The sequence below is a fragment of the Blastomyces gilchristii genome, assembly GCF_000003855.2.
Source record: "Blastomyces gilchristii SLH14081 genomic scaffold supercont1.7, whole genome shotgun sequence".
NCBI lineage: Eukaryota > Fungi > Ascomycota > Eurotiomycetes > Onygenales > Ajellomycetaceae > Blastomyces > Blastomyces gilchristii.
Window position 1 is genome coordinate 2,941,642 of NW_003101676.1, and position 16,214 is coordinate 2,957,855.

General features: G+C 47.8%; 9 protein-coding genes across 10 annotated transcripts; 3 read left to right on the top strand and 6 right to left on the bottom strand.

Annotated features, from left to right (window-relative positions):
• Positions 1-159: 159 nt before the first annotated feature.
• On the bottom strand, positions 160-1,204 carry BDBG_04402 (mitochondrial 54S ribosomal protein YmL19). The gene is made up of 2 exons (XM_002625487.2): positions 676-1,204; positions 160-585 (listed from the first exon to the last, which is right to left on the bottom strand). The coding sequence occupies exons 1-2, from the start codon at positions 802-804 to the stop codon at positions 253-255; spliced, it is 462 nt and encodes a 153-aa protein (XP_002625533.1). The 5' UTR covers positions 805-1,204; the 3' UTR covers positions 160-252.
• BDBG_04403 lies at positions 178-6,298 on the top strand. 2 transcript variants are annotated; one of them, XM_031721650.1, is made up of 7 exons: positions 178-1,470; positions 1,549-1,770; positions 1,904-2,328; positions 2,400-2,776; positions 2,839-4,585; positions 4,758-4,817; positions 4,960-6,298. In XM_031721650.1, the coding sequence occupies exons 1-5, from the start codon at positions 1,451-1,453 to the stop codon at positions 2,935-2,937; spliced, it is 1,143 nt and encodes a 380-aa protein (XP_031578297.1). In that variant the 5' UTR covers positions 178-1,450; the 3' UTR covers positions 2,938-4,585; positions 4,758-4,817; positions 4,960-6,298. The 2 variants fall into 2 exon arrangements, with proteins under 2 accessions (XP_031578297.1, XP_002625534.1); XM_002625488.2 differs by having other exon boundaries at positions 2,839-4,817.
• On the bottom strand, positions 6,273-6,467 carry BDBG_17049 (nitrate reductase-like protein; the record flags this gene model as incomplete). Its single annotated transcript, XM_031724856.1, has 1 exon — positions 6,273-6,467. The coding sequence occupies one exon, from the start codon at positions 6,465-6,467 to the stop codon at positions 6,273-6,275; it is 195 nt and encodes a 64-aa protein (XP_031578298.1).
• An 83-nt stretch (positions 6,468-6,550) lies between these two features.
• On the bottom strand, positions 6,551-9,232 carry BDBG_17050 (uncharacterized protein; the record flags this gene model as incomplete). Its single annotated transcript, XM_031724857.1, has 8 exons — positions 6,551-7,011; positions 7,090-7,333; positions 7,408-7,761; positions 7,875-7,963; positions 8,269-8,394; positions 8,512-8,741; positions 8,821-9,054; positions 9,216-9,232. 8 exons carry the CDS (start codon positions 9,230-9,232, stop codon positions 6,551-6,553), a joined length of 1,755 nt encoding a protein of 584 aa, XP_031578299.1.
• Positions 9,233-9,515: 283 nt separating this feature from the next.
• BDBG_04406 (uncharacterized protein) lies at positions 9,516-10,928 on the top strand. The gene is made up of 2 exons (XM_031721651.1): positions 9,516-9,920; positions 9,994-10,928. Exons 1-2 carry the CDS (start codon positions 9,561-9,563, stop codon positions 10,540-10,542), a joined length of 909 nt encoding a protein of 302 aa, XP_031578300.1. The 5' UTR covers positions 9,516-9,560; the 3' UTR covers positions 10,543-10,928.
• A 426-nt stretch (positions 10,929-11,354) lies between these two features.
• BDBG_04407 (uncharacterized protein) lies at positions 11,355-13,008 on the top strand. Its single transcript, XM_002625492.2, has 2 exons — positions 11,355-11,679; positions 12,137-13,008. Exons 1-2 carry the CDS (start codon positions 11,498-11,500, stop codon positions 12,339-12,341), a joined length of 387 nt encoding a protein of 128 aa, XP_002625538.1. The 5' UTR covers positions 11,355-11,497; the 3' UTR covers positions 12,342-13,008.
• On the bottom strand, positions 12,459-12,887 carry BDBG_17051 (uncharacterized protein; the record flags this gene model as incomplete). Its single annotated transcript, XM_031724858.1, has 1 exon — positions 12,459-12,887. One exon carries the CDS (start codon positions 12,885-12,887, stop codon positions 12,459-12,461), a length of 429 nt encoding a protein of 142 aa, XP_031578301.1.
• A 179-nt stretch (positions 13,009-13,187) lies between the features above and the next one.
• On the bottom strand, positions 13,188-14,307 carry BDBG_17052 (uncharacterized protein; the record flags this gene model as incomplete). The annotated part of the gene is made up of 3 exons (XM_031724859.1): positions 13,583-14,307; positions 13,440-13,559; positions 13,188-13,365 (listed from the first exon to the last, which is right to left on the bottom strand). Exons 1-3 carry the CDS (start codon positions 13,822-13,824, stop codon positions 13,188-13,190), a joined length of 540 nt encoding a protein of 179 aa, XP_031578302.1. The 5' UTR covers positions 13,825-14,307.
• Positions 14,308-14,627: 320 nt separating this feature from the next.
• Positions 14,628-16,100, bottom strand: BDBG_04409 (acetyltransferase; the record flags this gene model as incomplete). Its single annotated transcript, XM_002625494.1, has 2 exons — positions 14,628-15,745; positions 15,935-16,100. The coding sequence occupies 2 exons, from the start codon at positions 16,098-16,100 to the stop codon at positions 14,628-14,630; spliced, it is 1,284 nt and encodes a 427-aa protein (XP_002625540.1).
• Between the last annotated feature and the right edge of the window lie 114 nt (positions 16,101-16,214).

Consider the following 16,214-nt stretch of genomic DNA (forward strand, 5'->3'; position numbering starts at 1 on the left):
ACACAAGATACAACGTTACAGGGGAATCCTTCGCTAGTCACGGCAAAAAATATGCAACATCTCCCCCTGTTATGGCCCCAATAAAAATATACAGCAAAGAAATGCCCATTTTCCCGAAAAACGCCGTCGCAATTGACACCTTCCTTCCCAAGAAAGGGGAAGGGGTTAATAGAAGGGAAAAAAAAAAAAAAGAGTATATCAGTAAATGATCACTCCCCGAGATATGCGCACAAAAGAGATGATTTGAAAGGCTCAAGGGACAACCTCAATGCCGACCGACTTCGCCTGGGCGATGATACTTTTGCACAGTGACTGCAAACTTGTTCCAGACAACCGGATCTCTGACTGCTTGATCTTTGCGATCTCGTACACATGCTTCAGCGACACTTTGCCGATGAAGTCCTTGCCTGGGTTTTCCGTGCCCCGCAGCCGGCCCTTGCGTATCTCTACATCTGCGGCTTTGAGCAACAGCCAGGATGTGGTGGGGGTTCGGAGGTCGAAGGTAAACGATCGATCGGGGCGGACGGTGACGAGGGCTGGAATCGGAGTCCCGGTTTCGATGTGGGCGGTGCGAGCGTTGAATTCCTGTTTGTGTATTATTAAGAAATTAGGAACGAAAACAGCAGCACCGACAGCCATCAATTGATGGATAACCGTAACTGTGATGGTACATACCTTGCAGAAATCCATACTCTTCACACCTTTACTTCCGAGGGCGGGGCCAACGGGGGGACTGGGGCTGGCCTGTCCCGCTCCCACGATGAGCTTGACGATCAGCTCCCTTGCGGCGGCTTTCTGGGCCATTGTGTATGGATGGGAGAGGGATGGAGGGCGTGGTCAAGGGCAAGGGTAAAGGCAAAGACAGCCACTTCGATTTCAAGTGGTCGTTCTCGATGGGAGGAAATCTTGTGAGAGCTGCTGGTGGTGCATTGATGCTTAATGCCCTGATGTCGCTTTTCTTTTTTTTTTTCCCTGTTGGGGAATTTTGGCGGCTGCAGATCCACCGACAGGGATAAGTCTACTTAGCGCCCGCTTAAAATAGCCGCGTCGAAGCTAGCCGCATTGGCTGACTAATCTTATCAAACCCCCCCTGCTTTCTTCTTTTTCTATCTCTTGTCTCTGGGTTTAATATTAAATTATTTTTTTATTGTTGTACGGAGTACTCTGTACTATTAAGTCAGATAGCTCCTTTCCTCTGCCCCGCCGCTGCTTCCGCTCGCTGGCCCAGCTGGCGCTTTTGTTGCTTTGCCCTTGCCACGCCTGCGGCCCCCTCTTACCGCATCCGGCATAGCCCCGGAGCCCTTGTTTCTCCAGCGGGAATCACTCACTGTGCAGCCGCCGGCTACCATCAGCTAAACTACTTGTTTTGCTTCCAACATCTCTTCTCTTCTCCCCCTCAGTATTTCTCTTATTTCTTTCTCCTAGATCGGTTCGTTATTCCTCTCTCATCATGAACTGGTTCAAACAGACGTAGGTGAAGCTCCGGTTTCCCTTGGTTGATACCCATTTTGAGCCTGCTGCTTACATTCTACTACTTCTTCTATTTAGATTGGCCAATGTTGCGGGGACGCAGGAACCCATATATGGCCCGGAGGCCATCCAGTCAGTGACGGTGCAGGCGAAGTCGCTGGGTACCCCATACCGGGAGTTAACGAAGGACGATTTGCGATGGAGGGCGATGCAGTCTACCTGCGTCGAGACCCAGACCTTCTATCTCTTCTCCGACAGTGGGGAGCTAGCTATGCTTCAGGTTATCTATAGCAATGTCGCGTGAGCAAATACTCGGGGGAGATGCTGGAGCTCTCTTACTTTTCTACTTTTTATGTTTGTTTGCTTGCTTCCCGGTTGAAAACAGATTTGCTAAGCCATTGCGATTGTATGGATGTTTTCCTTTGGTCCACAGTGGAATCCACACGACCTGCCATTTCAACTCCAAGATTTACGGCACGGACGGTAAGACACCGCATAAATGGTGCACCGACTCTGTTCAAAACTACATGTTCGATGAAGACATGCTCTCCTTCGGCGGAGACAACATTGCTCTCACGCTCAATGCTGAAGGCGATACCTACTCCGTCAAGTCAGCCATGAACGAGGAAAGCCTCGTCAACGTCACTTTGAAACGCACCGCGCCCGGTTTTGCGGTTGGACGAAATGGCACCTCGAACTTTGGTACCGACCCCGAAAATCCGTGGGGGAGCATGCGTCATGTGTTTTGGCCACGATGCCAGGTTGAGGGTACCATTGTTACGCCTGAGAGGGAAATTGACTTCAAAGGCCGTGGGCTGTTCATTCATGCCCTCCAGGGCATGAAGCCTCATCACCTTGGTATGTTCTTTTTGTGTCTTTGATGCGATTTTTTCTTATATGTGTGGTATGAAGGCTAACGTTTTCATCAGCTGCACGGTGGAATTTTGGAGCGTTCCAATCTCCAACGTACTCTGCAGTGTTCATGGAGTACACCACCCCTCCTTCATACGGCTCCACCATTGTGAGTGTTGGTGGCATTGCGAAGGACGGCGAGCTCGTTGTTGCGGGTCCAGTGAATCCCGCGATCCATCTCGATTCTGTAGAAGATACCTACAACGACTGGCCGGAACCCAAGTCGATTAAGTTCACCTGGGATGGGAAATCGAAGGACGATAAAGATGTCGAAGCAGTTTTGGAAGGTTCTCTGGGCCAACGCCTTGATCGCGTTGATGTTATGGCAGAGGTTCCAGGGCTTATAAAATCTATCGTCGGAAGCGTTGCGGGAACAAGACCATACATTTACCAGGTGAGCACGAGGTAGTGGCACGCTACGTATACTAAGACTATGATTCTAATATTATTTTATAGTTTTCGCCTCAAGACAAGCTCTCCCTAAAGATTCGCGTTGGGGACACCGAGGATACAGAGCGAGGCACGCTCTATTCGGAGGCAACTTTCATTTCTTAGACCTTGCCCGATTTTCTTTTTTCTTCTCTTGAATGTAATCAAAGACGAAGAATTCTGTCATTATCACGGTTGACCCATGAATTGGCGTTGGGATTCTCCTTTTTTTAAATTCTATCTTTTAATCGTTCGCTCCCCTCGTTATATCTTTATTTTTAATCAATTTTGAAAACGCCGTTTCATGCATTAAACGCCTAAAGCCCTACCCATATATGCCAACGATCCCCTGTTTTGATTTCTTACGTTACCTTGATAGGCCTTGATAATGCCTTCCCACCCCTTATAATATTCTTATTACTATGAAATGGAATAACACTGGACGGTGTCGTCTCCGCCGTTCTGCCTAGGTACTCGAATTTCCACTATTATTTTGTTAATTTCCTCTTCTTTCATCTAAGGTCCCCTGAGATTAGGAGGGAAGTCCTGCTTCCCGCTACCGTGAACTGATTACAGCCTATCTACACATCCCATAATTGTCTTGTTAGGCCCCTTTTCCTAACCTCAATTCACTCATACAACACATCCATCCTCTTCAACACCTATCAACACCAACACATCAGACCATAGAACACCCTACCTTACTACTCTCCCCCTATTCTAATGCCTTTTTCTTCCTTTCACCCAACGATCACCAGCCTCTCTGATCTTGTTACTCTCACGAACAGCACAACCAAACCCAAAACTAGCCCTTATCTCATTTTCTGAAGACAGCGCTTCATTCCTCCAAGTCTTCTCACATCCAATCCACTTCCTACAGTACCTGCCATCTACAATACCAGGAGGAAACCCCTTCTCTAAACCCCCCCGGTGTCACAAGAACGCAACAAAAAAGAGCGACAAGAAATGGACACTATTCATCCGCACCGCAACCTTAACCCCAAAAACGTTGCCAGATTTGTTCCAAGACGCCTGAAGTGAGTGATGAAATGCCCAATAGCATAATACTTCTATATGGGATTGTTCAGGCAGGGCCCATGCTATGTTTTCTACTCTACCCTTCTTCAGGGGTAGCCCTCCCATTTTCCAATGGCTTTTCTGCTTTCATGTGGGAGAATAGAAGATTTAGAAACTGACTCTCATATGCTTCTACGGCTTCTAGAAAGTGTTTGAGAGATAACATCATGGGCGTCAGTAAGTATTAACTGCTCTTGAGGGAAAGGTTGCACATTTCTCTCCCTCACTCGCAGCTTTTTCTTTTGCTCCTCTTAATCGAACGAAGGACCATGAGAACGATATAAAACACATAGGTATAGGGATTGATCCGGAGACTAACGTTGAGTGCCCTTTTTTCCTTTTTAATTATAGCCAAGCCCGCGATTCGGTAGGTCGATTTCAAAAAATAAATTCCCACATATCCACCAATCCAGCCCTTGAGAGTACCGCGAGGTCCCCAACCTCCAACTCCTTTTTTGGTTAAAGGCATTCAAACCGTCGAAAGATCTTTTTGATGTGTGGGGGGAAATGTTCCCCGTGCACAGCGCTCGTTTTATCGGATATATTATCCCCTTTAATTTCTGGATATCTAAAAGATCAACTCTTCTAACCCCCCCCCCCAATCCTCAGTCGTCTCGCCCGTCGCGGTGGTGTGGTCCGCATGCAGAAGGATATCTACGATACCATTCGGTCTGTGATACTCATGCGTCTTCGCGAGGTGTGTTCATCTTCTGCTCCTCGACTTCGTCTTTGGAGCGGTTTCTCCCGATTTTTTGCATTTGATTTCCTACTCTAAGGTGCATGGGAACGATAAGGGTGAGAGAGTTGGGAAAATATATATATATATGAGGTTGGCTAATGTTCCTTTTTTTTCTTCGAATCACCTACAGATTATTCGAAAACTCGTCGTTTTGTTGGAAGGATCGAAGTATCCTAATAAGGAGCGTAAGGTATTCTTGTTGTCTTTCTTCGCTTTCACATTCCATTTTTTCAATTCTATATGTTGTTGTTTTCCGAAAAAGAAAATCCAGGTGGAAGATATATAAATGGACTGTAGCTGACCAGAAACTCATCTACTCGTGAATACTCCAGACTATTACAGTTCGGGATGTAAGTCCTCCCTTTGCATTTATATGTCATACATTCTATTTATTCTATTTTTGCAAATCCGAGCAAATCTCACCAAAAAAAAAAAAAAAAGGGATTGGATAGTTGTGCTTGATTTGCATATATTGTAGAGCACCTTTTCTTGGATTTTATCCTTTCTCGGTATGATATTGCTAACCGATTATACCCTCCGTTGTCCGTGAAAGGTGGCGTTTATCCTGCAAGAAGTAAGTGATACTTATTTTGCTTATCGCCATGGTTTTATGAATCTGGGTTGGCCCTGGGACCGTCTTTTCTGACTGAGGAAAGAGAGGATGGGGAATTCTGAATTCACAAACTGAAGTTGGAACGCCAGCTAACACTTGTACCCATTCGAATATAGATGGGGAATCCCGTCTACGGTTTCGAATAGGCCAGGATTCTGCGTGGTACAGACGTCTATCTATTGAAGAACCGAGGCAGAGAATAGATTCCGTCTGGAAAACGCTTGCATTGTGTTCGGACTTCGACGACTTCGGTGCTCTGTTATGCTGACTCGAGGAATGCCATAAGGGATGGGGATATCTGTCAAATGTGTGTGTGGAGGAACGATTTATGGGCGATTTCTCTTATTTCCTCTTTTGTGTTTTTTGCTGTTGTCTGTATGAAGGGAATGCAATTGCAATTGCGGACGACAGACGAAATATTTACAATGTAGGGGGGGATATGAGACCTGAACTGGGATGGATTGTCTGTTTGTTTTTCGGGTTTGGCTGTTTGTTTGAAGTTGTTTGACTTCGAGGAAAAAGGGGTTGCAGGTGCATGCTGTACGGATTGGAAAATGGGGAAGGCATAACGGACAATGGAGTATCTAAATGTCATCTAACTTTTGCGATATGGGCTTTTTTCCTAAAATGCACTTATTAGTGTTTCTACCGTTCCTTTACTCAATCCCAGTTTTCTGGCCTGCGCTTTTGAGCGTGGGTGGCGCTTGTTGACTAGGTTGATATTTCTGAGTGAAGGAAATGGATTCTTGCGGCGTGATCGTTAAATTTACAGAGCTATCAGAAACTCTACCGGCGATAGCGCTCTTAAAGTGAACGAGATGCGTGGATGAATCATCCCGTACACACTTCATATCATTAAACCATTCTTAGGGAGGAAAGGATCCGTCCTTGTAGCTACATGTCCCATCCTCATTATCCCACATGTAGCAAGAAATTATATTTTATACATCTTCGAATCATAAAAAAAAAAGCCAGTAAAGGGACTACAGGAACAAACAAAATTCCTAAACCAAAAATCAGAGGCAAGCAACATTACTTCGTCCGCTCACGAATCTGCCCGGCAATACTCGATTCCGGCATATGCAGATCCCCCTGCTTCACCATCGGCACCAGCAGTGTCTGCGGACTCTTAACCTTAACATGCTGCGTCGCCCACGCCTTCTGCCGTTGAATCCCACTCTGAGCAAACGAAACAGCCTCCACAAATTGTTCATCCCAGATGGCCATGCTTGCCGGCTGCAGTCCCGTCAAGTGACCCTCGATGTATGTACGTGAGGAAGACATCCAATGACTGCAGCGCTTCTAGAGGCTCATATGGATCGTTCGTATAAGTCTTGTGGAAGAAGATGGCGTCGCGAAGCCGCTGTGCGACGGAGCGCCCATATTCTCGGTTCTCGTGATATTTGTCGATCAGGGGCTGGAAGGTTTGGAGGGCTTCGGTTCACGATCTGACACATGACGCCAAGACCTGATTGGACTTCCAGGTCGTGGACGAGTCGGGGAATCAGATCTCTGTACATTTCTATGAGCATTTCTAGTGCCTCGTGTGTCACGCCCATCCATCGCTCAGGGAAGCGTAGGCGTTGTTGTGATGGAAGCTCCGTCGCGTGCTGGGCCGAACCCTGGTTCTTTTCGATATTCTCAACTGCTCTGGTCTGCTCTTCTTTGGCATGTTTGGTCCGTTTGCGAGTGCCTTCCTTTTGGACACATTTCTCGATGCAGACGGCTCCGGACTTGAACATTTGTTGCTTGGAGATGATGTCCCATTGCTCTAAGTTGAGTTAGCATTGATCTTAAACCTCTTGGGTAGGCTTAAAAAGCCAAATGATGATACAGATTCATAACTTACCAATAGTTAATTCATTTGCCGCACGAGCTCTGTCGTCCTTACCATCAAAGTAGTCAAAATGGAAAGGTATGAACACATGTCCCTTGGCGATATCGCGGATGGCGACTGCTAACTCAACACTGCCGCGGCGCGACCGCCCAACGACATCTCCCCGTCCGCTAGATGTAAAGCTTTCGCGTCCACCCGAGAAATATGAATGACTGGCTCTGGGTCTTGCATCCTGAAGCCGCTTCGAGCGTCCAGTCTTTGTCCGTGTGTGGAAATGATAGACATTTCTTCCAGTGGTCAGATGAAGAGAGTAACTACTGGTCGGCCTACCACTTCAATGGGTGGCTTGTAGTGAGCTGCTTTCAAAATTGCTCTGCCTCCAGGATTCATTCCCATGTACTGTTGTTCCGTGTAGGGCGCGCCGGTCTCCAGATCATGTCCGAACGACTCGCAGTATTGCGCGTCTGTGAAGAATTTGACATCTTCTAACAAACGTTCTTTGCCATGGGGATATTCTGCTGTGCATGGCCACTGTATCCCCGACCCCCCGGTCAATTTATCATATGACAAAGCGCTGCAGTCCAGCGGGCGGCCGAACGACATCCGCTTCCATGCTTCAAACACCTCTTCAAAATGCGTGTACGGAATGAACGGCTCGCCATCTTCATTCCTGAAATCCATTCTCTTTGCAAAGTCAAGTCAGATATCCAGGTCGACTTTGGCTTCGCCGGTAGGGTCCACTGCTTTCTGAGATAGATGCATAGTCCGATCAGCGTTGGTGAAGCATCCAGTCTTACCTTACCTCCCCATTGAGCTGCGGGGAGAACCACATCTGAAAAAGCTGCAGTTTCTGTTAGGAAGATATCTTGCGTCATCACAAATAAGTCTGGTTTAGATAATAAATTCCGAATCCTGTGTAGATTCGAAAGACCGACGAGCGGATTGGTTCCGGAAATCCAGAACATTTCAATGGAACCATTTCAATGAAGCTGAGCATGTTCCGTCTATGAGCTGGCTAGTTCCAGTGAGGCATTTGGATCGTGTTGATGTTCCAAATATCAGCTATTGCTTGCATATGTTTAGGATTCTGGAAGTTCCGAAATCCTGGGATCTCCACATCGCAACCAGTCTCGCGGTTGTTCTGCGTCGTGGGGTGTCCGTTCATCTAGAGGATCCCGCTACCAGGCTTACCGATCTTTCCCAACAGGAGGTTGATTTTATTGATCTGACAGGGGCTGCCAGTAGCTTGGTTGGACCCATAAACGCCCTGAAGCGCGGTAGACAGTAGAGAAGGAGTGGTTCCAATAATTTTCGCAGCTTATTTCAGCTTTGCCTTGGGGACGCCAGTAATTTTTTCCACGTAATCAGGTGTAACTATACTTATCCACCACCTTACGAAGAGCATCTATGCCCACCACATGCTTCGAAACGAACTCCCAATCGATCCAGTCATTTTCAAAGAGTAGATGCTGCAGGCCATTGAACAAAGAAAGATTTGTCCCGTTCTTGGCTGCTCTGTGGCTCTTGTTGCCGTTTCCGATTTTCTAGGATCGGCGACAATGAGCGCTGGTGGGCTGGGGCCGTCCAGACGGTGACCATCGCAGCCGAAAGATTCCCGCATGCAGGCCGCAGCGGTTGCTGTACATAGACGGGTATTTCCATCTCTGTTTGAGATATACTTAGTTGGTCTTGACAGCCGGGAAGGGTTTTAAATCAAGGGACTATGATGGATGATGCACGTACATGTGCAATGTATTCAAACCGGCCTTGCCAACCATTGCAAAGACGTAGTATTCCCCCAGGAACAGCTGTCCAGAGGCATAAAACCCAATGCCGTGGTTCGTCAACCGTGCTTGGACCTCCTTTGTTTTTTCGAAAATTAATAACATGGCTTCATCCCATGAGGCTCGCTGGAGCTTTCCATCTCGACGTATAAGCGGGTATTTGAGACGATCAGGGTGGTTTATGGAAACCCAGCTGCACACGACAAAAGTCAGCAGCGGAAACCTTTGAAGAATAGTTCCGGCCAAATAATGAGGACGATAATAAAAAAAGAAAGAAACAGTTGAATAGAATAGTAATCTGCTCATCCATTCAGGCCCTTTGGGCCCAGTCTCCCCGGACACACGCCCGCGCACCCTGACCACTTTTCCATCTTTCACTCCAATATCCAACCCACAGCCATTGCTGTGAAGGAATGTTTTAATCGGCGAATGAACACCCTAGAAAACTCAAGAGAAAGGTTAATAATATAAAGATCCCCATCAGGAGTCTCGGTGAGATGGTCGTCACGTCGTTGGGGCCAGCCATGTTTGTATGGCTTGCGCGCACCCCATATGTCCTTGATAGAGTCGTGAGGCTGGTTTGGAGCCGCTGTCTCTGTCTCTGTCTCTGGTTGGTGTGTCTTTTTCCAGATAGATTACATCACGGATCGCTAGATATTCAAATCAATTGCATCTCTCAAGGCCGTAATTGATGTTGTGATGCACAGTCAAAGTGACGATCGATATTTAGTATGTACAATGGATCTCTTTGATAACATAAATATAGTAAGCCAAAGACGTCTCTCCCGTCAGAACCCAGCGCCTAGAGCCCGCTTAATCTTCGCCTTCATTGCGCGTGAGTTGCTCTCAATTCATCTCTCTGCACGACAAGTACTGGCCTTCTGCCATGTCAAGCGATTTGAAATGTCATCAACGTCGTGGCAGAGTGATATTCCCAAGTCCGACACGTTTTCTGGGTCTACGAAGCTCGAGGTTAAAAGACTTGCGGGAGATCAGTGTTGGGCGTGCGGTGCTCCCAATCCCCAAGTCTGCCATGTGTTTGGGAAAGAGGATCCGCAGGTGAGTAAACAATGCCTCAAATATGGATCTAATCGGAGATGGGGTAATAAATAATTTCCTACTACCGCTACAGATACAACTAAATATGGTACAATGCAATCTCATCCACTTTGACTTAACCTCAGCCGAGAATGGGATCGCACTATGTGCAGGCTTCCACGTCCAGTTTGACCAGACGGCTGACCCCGGATTTGTTTTGTTACCTGTGGACTTGCAGTACTTTATTGATGTTGAGCTTGATGATATTCAGGAGAAAAAGCTTGCATTGAAGAATGGGAAGGATGTCGATGTCCACCGAAGAGTCCCAACAGTTGTAGAATACAAGGCCCACCAGCACAATGATGGAAAGGTCCCTGCCAACGCAAGTGGAGGATTGTACCGACCAAATTTTCTACAGAACTACCTAGTTGGCGGTCGCCTTCCTTCTAATGTACTAAATACCCTCTCAACTCCAAAACAATGGCACGGCGCGCCGGTGGCAACACTCCGACGGGGAATACTGGTGTTAGGGGGTGGTCGAGTACAATCTCTGGACGCAGAAACTCGCTCACAACTTGAATTGCTTCAAAATTTGTACTTCCTGAATGATGAAGAGTACTCCCCAGCAGACTATAGCAAGTAGATGCAGTCAGTAGTGTAACGGGGGCAGAAGAGATCCCTAGATGATGAATAGGGTAGACCAAATAAGTTGCCAAAGCTCAACAATTTAGAGTATGAGTTGGAAAATAAGAGTGCGGATGAAGACATCACTTCCCGGCGATGTCCCCCTGATGCTATTAACGCGCCCCCGCAGTTGGGTATTGGGACCCGGCCTGACCGCGGAGGAGGCAGTATTGCGCTACGCTCCCTGTTGTCTCACAAGTGAGAGATTTAGAGTAAATATTTACTGTCTTTTTCCTCTACCACCCTGAGCGGTCATTCTGATATACCAAACAGCATTCCACCTGTTGAACTCAAATGCCCACCCATATCGCATACATGCATACTGGTTTTGTAAGTGGTCTCGATATTGTAGTAATTCTAATATTTTACTTCTTGCATGCTCTAAAGGTTGTTGGGGGGTATTTGAACACGGCGCGCCCCCAATTTGATGCCAAAAACTGCAAAGTTAGACGCGCCAGAGGAAGTTTTACAAAGAACGTTGGGATGCAATGAGAAGGAAGGTTCGTTCCACGGATATAAATCAATGATAGTCACTTACTGTGTGGTCACCCTCCCCCCGGCCACTGACGTATATCAAAAATGGGATTGTGGAAAAGACAATTGAGACATGATGGTTTCATTTTCAAAAAAAAAAAAAAAAGAAAAAGAAAAAGAAAAAGAAAAGAAAAAACTTCTTTGTTTCTGTTTTCTTCTGTTGAAAAAATTGAGAAAATAATCCCATTAGCGGCAGGTAGACAAATCATATTAACATCTATTCTCACCCAACACAGTCGCACACTGAAAAAAAGGGGTAAATCTACAATTTTACCCCTATTTGTCGCCATACGTAAAACATCAACAAATAGTCCTCTGCGCTGCTATATATATCCATATATATATGATTCATCCCGTAAAATAACTTTCCACAACCCCAAATGCCTCTCCAGGCCCTCATCCTCGCCGGCGGCCAGTCATCGCGCATTGGAGCGCGCAAGGAACTGCTCCGGCTAACGAGCAATTCGCCACCGCTTTTCCTGCACCTTGCGCTGGTTCTGAAAAGAGCATGCCCGGAGCTGGATGTGGTTCACGTCTCGTTGAAGGACCGGACCGGGACGCTGTATCTGATGTACTGCAGGCATTGAGGGAGCAGGCGGGACATGTGTACTCTCTATGGCCGGAGGAGTCCTCCAGCAATGGATGTTGTGTTGTCATTTCACACTCTTCCCCGGGCTACAGCTGCGCAAGTGGTGGGGATGATGGTGGTGGTGATGGGGATGACATGATAATGTCAGGAGCAAGATAGCCATCAATTTCCGATTCGTATAAGATGATAGCCCAGCCGCAGAAAACGAAAATATCTGTGCCCCAAACCGAAAGTCAGCGTATAACGACATCGGGCCCCCGCCGTGGCCCTCCTGGTGGCTCACACCAGTGATCCGGCCTCAATATGGCTCGTGGTAGCATGGGATTTCCCCCTCCTGGCTCCTCGTGCTGTACGGTGCACGGTGCTTGCGCGAGCAACACTTTACCACCGGTGTCGATGGCACTTTTGGTTCTTCTTCCTCTCCTTCTAGGCGACAGACCTTGACGTGCTACCGCAATGCGCAGGGCCACTACGAGCCCCCGTTCGCCATATGGACGCCTGCGGCTCTTGGGATCTTAGATGCCAATATGAAGTGGGGTAACACGGGTCCGCGGATTGTTATTCAGGAACTTGATTCCAGAGGACTTGGGGAGTTGAGGGTGGTGGTGGTGGTGGTGCCGCGGGAGGAAATGTAGTTGTTAAATGCGAAATACGATCGAGGAGTGCGGGGACGCGGTGAGGCTATTTAGGGAAGGGGTAGGGAAAAATCTATAAGGATGGAAGCTATAGTTACAGGTTATTAATTATTACAGTTAGATGTCCGGCTTTAAAAATAAGCCATGGAATAAAGCACGCCCTCCTCCCATCAGGGGGTAAATATCAACACCATCCCCCCCATGAGCTCTGCACGATCCGGGTGGATATGCATGCACCCGGCAATCCGCGCCCAGGAATGGCCTAAGTTTACCGGAACTATGGTCTACAACGATGCCGACCTCCATTGCACACTGGTCTCCTCGAGAAAGCACTTCCCCAGCACAAAATACGTCGTTATCCGCTGGAAATGATGCAACCAATTTTCTATTCGCAGGGATACCATTTAGCATATTAGCGCCATCGTCTCTGCGTGTACTTTCCTTTGCTTCATTCAGTTTATCAGGATGATTATTATTCCTGTGTTGGTGATGTTCCACGAGAGACCGGATTATGCCCCGGACAGGCTGTTCAGATGGTTGCGACATCAGCGTGCGAAGATATGGCACGACGAGAAACTTAAGGCAAGCAACACTGGCGACGGGGTTTCCGGGTAGACCGAAGAATGCAACTTTTTCCTCTTCTTCCCCTTACTTTCTCTTCTTCCTTGTTCACAGGGTCAATGCCATTGATCCAGGAGTAAAAGGAACCATCGCGAATAGGGCAGGATGGCCCGGCCGCATGGCAACCCTATGGAAAATTATAGAGGCATTCAACCTCTTCAGTGCTTCAGGGATGAAATCGAATTTGCCCACAGAGACGCCGCCGGTGGTGATGAGCAAGTCATACTACCGCCTTCCCTGTCGTCCCTGTAGACGGGATAGAATCTTCTCAGCTGCAATCTGGCCGTTATCCTCCATCGCCCCAAGAAAGTCCACGTCGCACCCTTGCGCTTCTAACACTGCGTAGATAAAAGGGCCATTGACATCCGGGATCCCAAAGTGACCACGACCACGATCACCAATACTACCACCACAATAATTGATCAGCTTCGACTCAGTTGAGAAGACACCCACACGCAGCCTCCGCAAAACCCTCACCGTCTCAACTCCACCGAAGCCAACGCCATCACATGCGGTGGGCGAATAACCGCATTTTCCTCAGTGATCACGTCCCCCTTCTGAAAATCTTCCCCCTTCAGCCGCTTATTCTGATTAGGCCTCGCGGGTTTCAAGACACGGACGGCACGCAGCAGTCGAAGGGGTGTTCATCCCTAGCAGGAGCACCGGCAGCAGCAGAAGAAGAAGAAGAAGAAGAAGAAGAAGAAGAAGAAGAAGAAGAAGTGGGCGGAAACCTAGCTCCAGTCATAATTTCCACATAGGGGTATACCCCCTTCTGGCTCTGCGGATAATATATCCAGGGGAGGGGCTCATCGCCCGCCGCGATAGTGCCTTTGACGGCAAAGATGACGGGATTTCCGGTCATTATCAGAGGCAGTCCTCGTTGCCTTTGAGCTTAATGTGTAGCCATCCATGGTGGATGGAGTCCCATTGTGGTGTAGAGAGGGGCGAGAGATGGGTGTCTTTTGATATGCGGTTTAGGGCTTTGTGCGGAGGAGGAAAGGGAGGATGTCGCGGCCTCCGCTTTGACGAGGTGGATGGCTTCTTTGTACAAGTTACTCATGGATTGGATATGCGAGATACCAGATATTTATGAATGTATGTACAAAAGGAAGCCGTTTGCTGAGAGGGGTTTAGCAAATAACTACAATATATCTTTTGCATGTTAATAGTTCTGATTACTATGGCAGCCCTGACAGCTCTCTCGACGGATGTTCCTTGATGATTTTTGTAGGAGTGATTGTGACTTTGTGACGGCGGGGGAAGGGCATCGATCGCCGGGGCACCAGAGCAGGTTTACTACGGAGTAGAGTAACTTACTCCACTAAGTTACAGGGCTAGCCTAGCTAGCTACGTAGGTTAAGCTAGTTAACTAGTTAACCTTATGGTAAGTTACTGTACATAACACACTCTCCGTTTCAGATTCAGGAAGTGTTTCGGATTTCTATTTTCTTCTTGGCTGGAGGGGTGGAAATAAATAAATAGAACTAAGTATAAATAAAATAATATAAAAATAGTTAAATGTTGGTATCTCATGTCACATTCCAAACACGCCCCCAAGAAACAAAACAAGACAAAGAATAGATAAGTATATCGTAGGTATCATGTAGAATGGTAATATTTATATAAAAACAAAATATAATAATATAATAAAAATAATAAAAATATCTACCACCCCCTCTCCTCCAAAATAATCCTTTCCAAAAACCGCCTCGCCCACCGATCATGCTCCAGGAACTTCCCATGAAACATCCCAGGCAACACCTGCGTCGCATTCGCATGATCGTCCGCGAAGACAGGCCCATCAAGGTTCCTCAGCCGACAGAGCCCCACCGCCTCCTCAAGCAACCGCGTCCCAACCCCGCACCGCCGATGCGACTCCTTCACGCTCCACGCCCGGATAATCCCCGTCCACCTCGCTGAGCTCTTCCGCCTCGATGACCGCGGTCTGGGTAGGAGAAAGCCCGCTGCCCCCATGCTAGCGTTGTTGGTAGTAGTAGCATCAACACCACAAACACTACCACCAGCACCAGCGCCAGTAGTAGTACTGGTAGTAGTGGAGGTAGAAGAAATAGGAGCAGGAACACTCTTCGTCTTCGCGATCCTCAGCACAAGAACGCCCACAATCTCTCCCGCACACCTCGCCACGAGCACCTCATCGCGCCGCTGCGAGACGCCATTCACCGAGCTGGCGGCGAGCCAGGCCCGGGTGCCCACGTCCTCGGCGAGCGCACTGTAGCCGCGGACCATGTACTGGATTGCGAGGAGGGTGAGCAGGCTGCAGAGGGACCAGAGGGTGAGCATGAGGATGAGGTCGCTGGGCGGGGAGCCCGTGTAGAGCAGTTTGGCGATGGTGAGGAAGAGCATGAGCGAGGTGGCGAGGATGGAGGGGTGGGAGAGGATGCATTTTGCGGCTAGGTGGCGTTGTTGGGAGACGGTGTCGGCGATTAGGTGGAGGGCTGTGTGGATTTCGTCGGCGGTTGTGGCGGTGGAGGTTGTTAGGTTTTGTAGTAATATTGTTGCAGTAGTTGTTGTTGAAGGGTTGGAGGGGGTTGTTTTCTTGAATGTGCTCGAGTTCTCATGGTGTAATGGCGTGTTTCGTGGTAGATATGGTGTTCCATTGAGAGCTGAGCGGGAGAGGGAGGTCCTTTTCGTTTCTGCTAAGGGGTGAGTGAAGGGGTTTAGAGGGTCCGGTGTATATGTAACGGGGATGAGAGGTGAGGGTGGAAGTAGGTCTTCGTTCAAAGAGGATATCTGGAGATTTGTTCGTAGGGATGATAGGAAGGCTGTTGATATATATATAAGTATTAGCAGTTGTTTATAACTATCTACAAAAGCGAACCCCCGCAAGAACGATATCGCAGAACCAATAATCAATAAACACATATTATAGCAAAAAGCAAAACTTGATCGCCCATATTCGAAGACTTAAAAGTAAAAACTAAAATAAAATAAAATAAAACAATAGAACCCACCAAGCGGAATCCGCAAGCCGGGAATCTGATCCCCTACATCCCAAGCTGGCAGACTGAGGTCATGTACATGTACATGCAGCAGTGGGACCCGCGAGAGCATGGAGCTAGACGACGACGTCGAAGAGTGTCCTGCAACACTTGGTCGAAGCCTTGCTGGGCGTTTCATGGCTATGAAAAAGACGCAGCCCGAGAAAAGAATACAGATGCGAGGGAGCGGGTATTTATTTATTCCATGGACAGTTCAGGGTTAAGGGGGGGGAAAATAAAGAATAAATTGAAA

What these genes read in the sequence shown, in the direction of transcription:
- BDBG_04407 (XM_002625492.2), top strand. Translation starts at nt 11,498, where the DNA reads ATGCCTCTCCAGGCCCTCATCCTCGCCGGCGGCCAGTCATCGCGCATT. An exon ending in AAGGACCGGACCGGGACGCT is followed by an intron (nt 11,680 to 12,136) that starts GTATCTGATGTA and finishes CTCTCCTTCTAG; the next exon opens with GCGACAGACCTTGACGTGCT.
- BDBG_04402 (XM_002625487.2), bottom strand. Translation starts at nt 804, where the DNA reads ATGGCCCAGAAAGCCGCCGCAAGGGAGCTGATCGTCAAGCTCATCGTG. An exon ending in AGAGTATGGATTTCTGCAAG is followed by an intron (nt 586 to 675) that starts GTATGTACCATC and finishes ATACACAAACAG; the next exon opens with GAATTCAACGCTCGCACCGC.
- BDBG_04406 (XM_031721651.1), top strand. Translation starts at nt 9,561, where the DNA reads ATGCACAGTCAAAGTGACGATCGATATTTAGTATGTACAATGGATCTC. An exon ending in TTGGGAAAGAGGATCCGCAG is followed by an intron (nt 9,921 to 9,993) that starts GTGAGTAAACAA and finishes CTACCGCTACAG; the next exon opens with ATACAACTAAATATGGTACA.
- BDBG_04403 (XM_002625488.2), top strand. Translation starts at nt 1,451, where the DNA reads ATGAACTGGTTCAAACAGAC. An exon ending in GTTATCTATAGCAATGTCGC is followed by an intron (nt 1,771 to 1,903) that starts GTGAGCAAATAC and finishes TTTGGTCCACAG; the next exon opens with TGGAATCCACACGACCTGCC. An exon ending in CAAGACCATACATTTACCAG is followed by an intron (nt 2,777 to 2,838) that starts GTGAGCACGAGG and finishes ATTATTTTATAG; the next exon opens with TTTTCGCCTCAAGACAAGCT.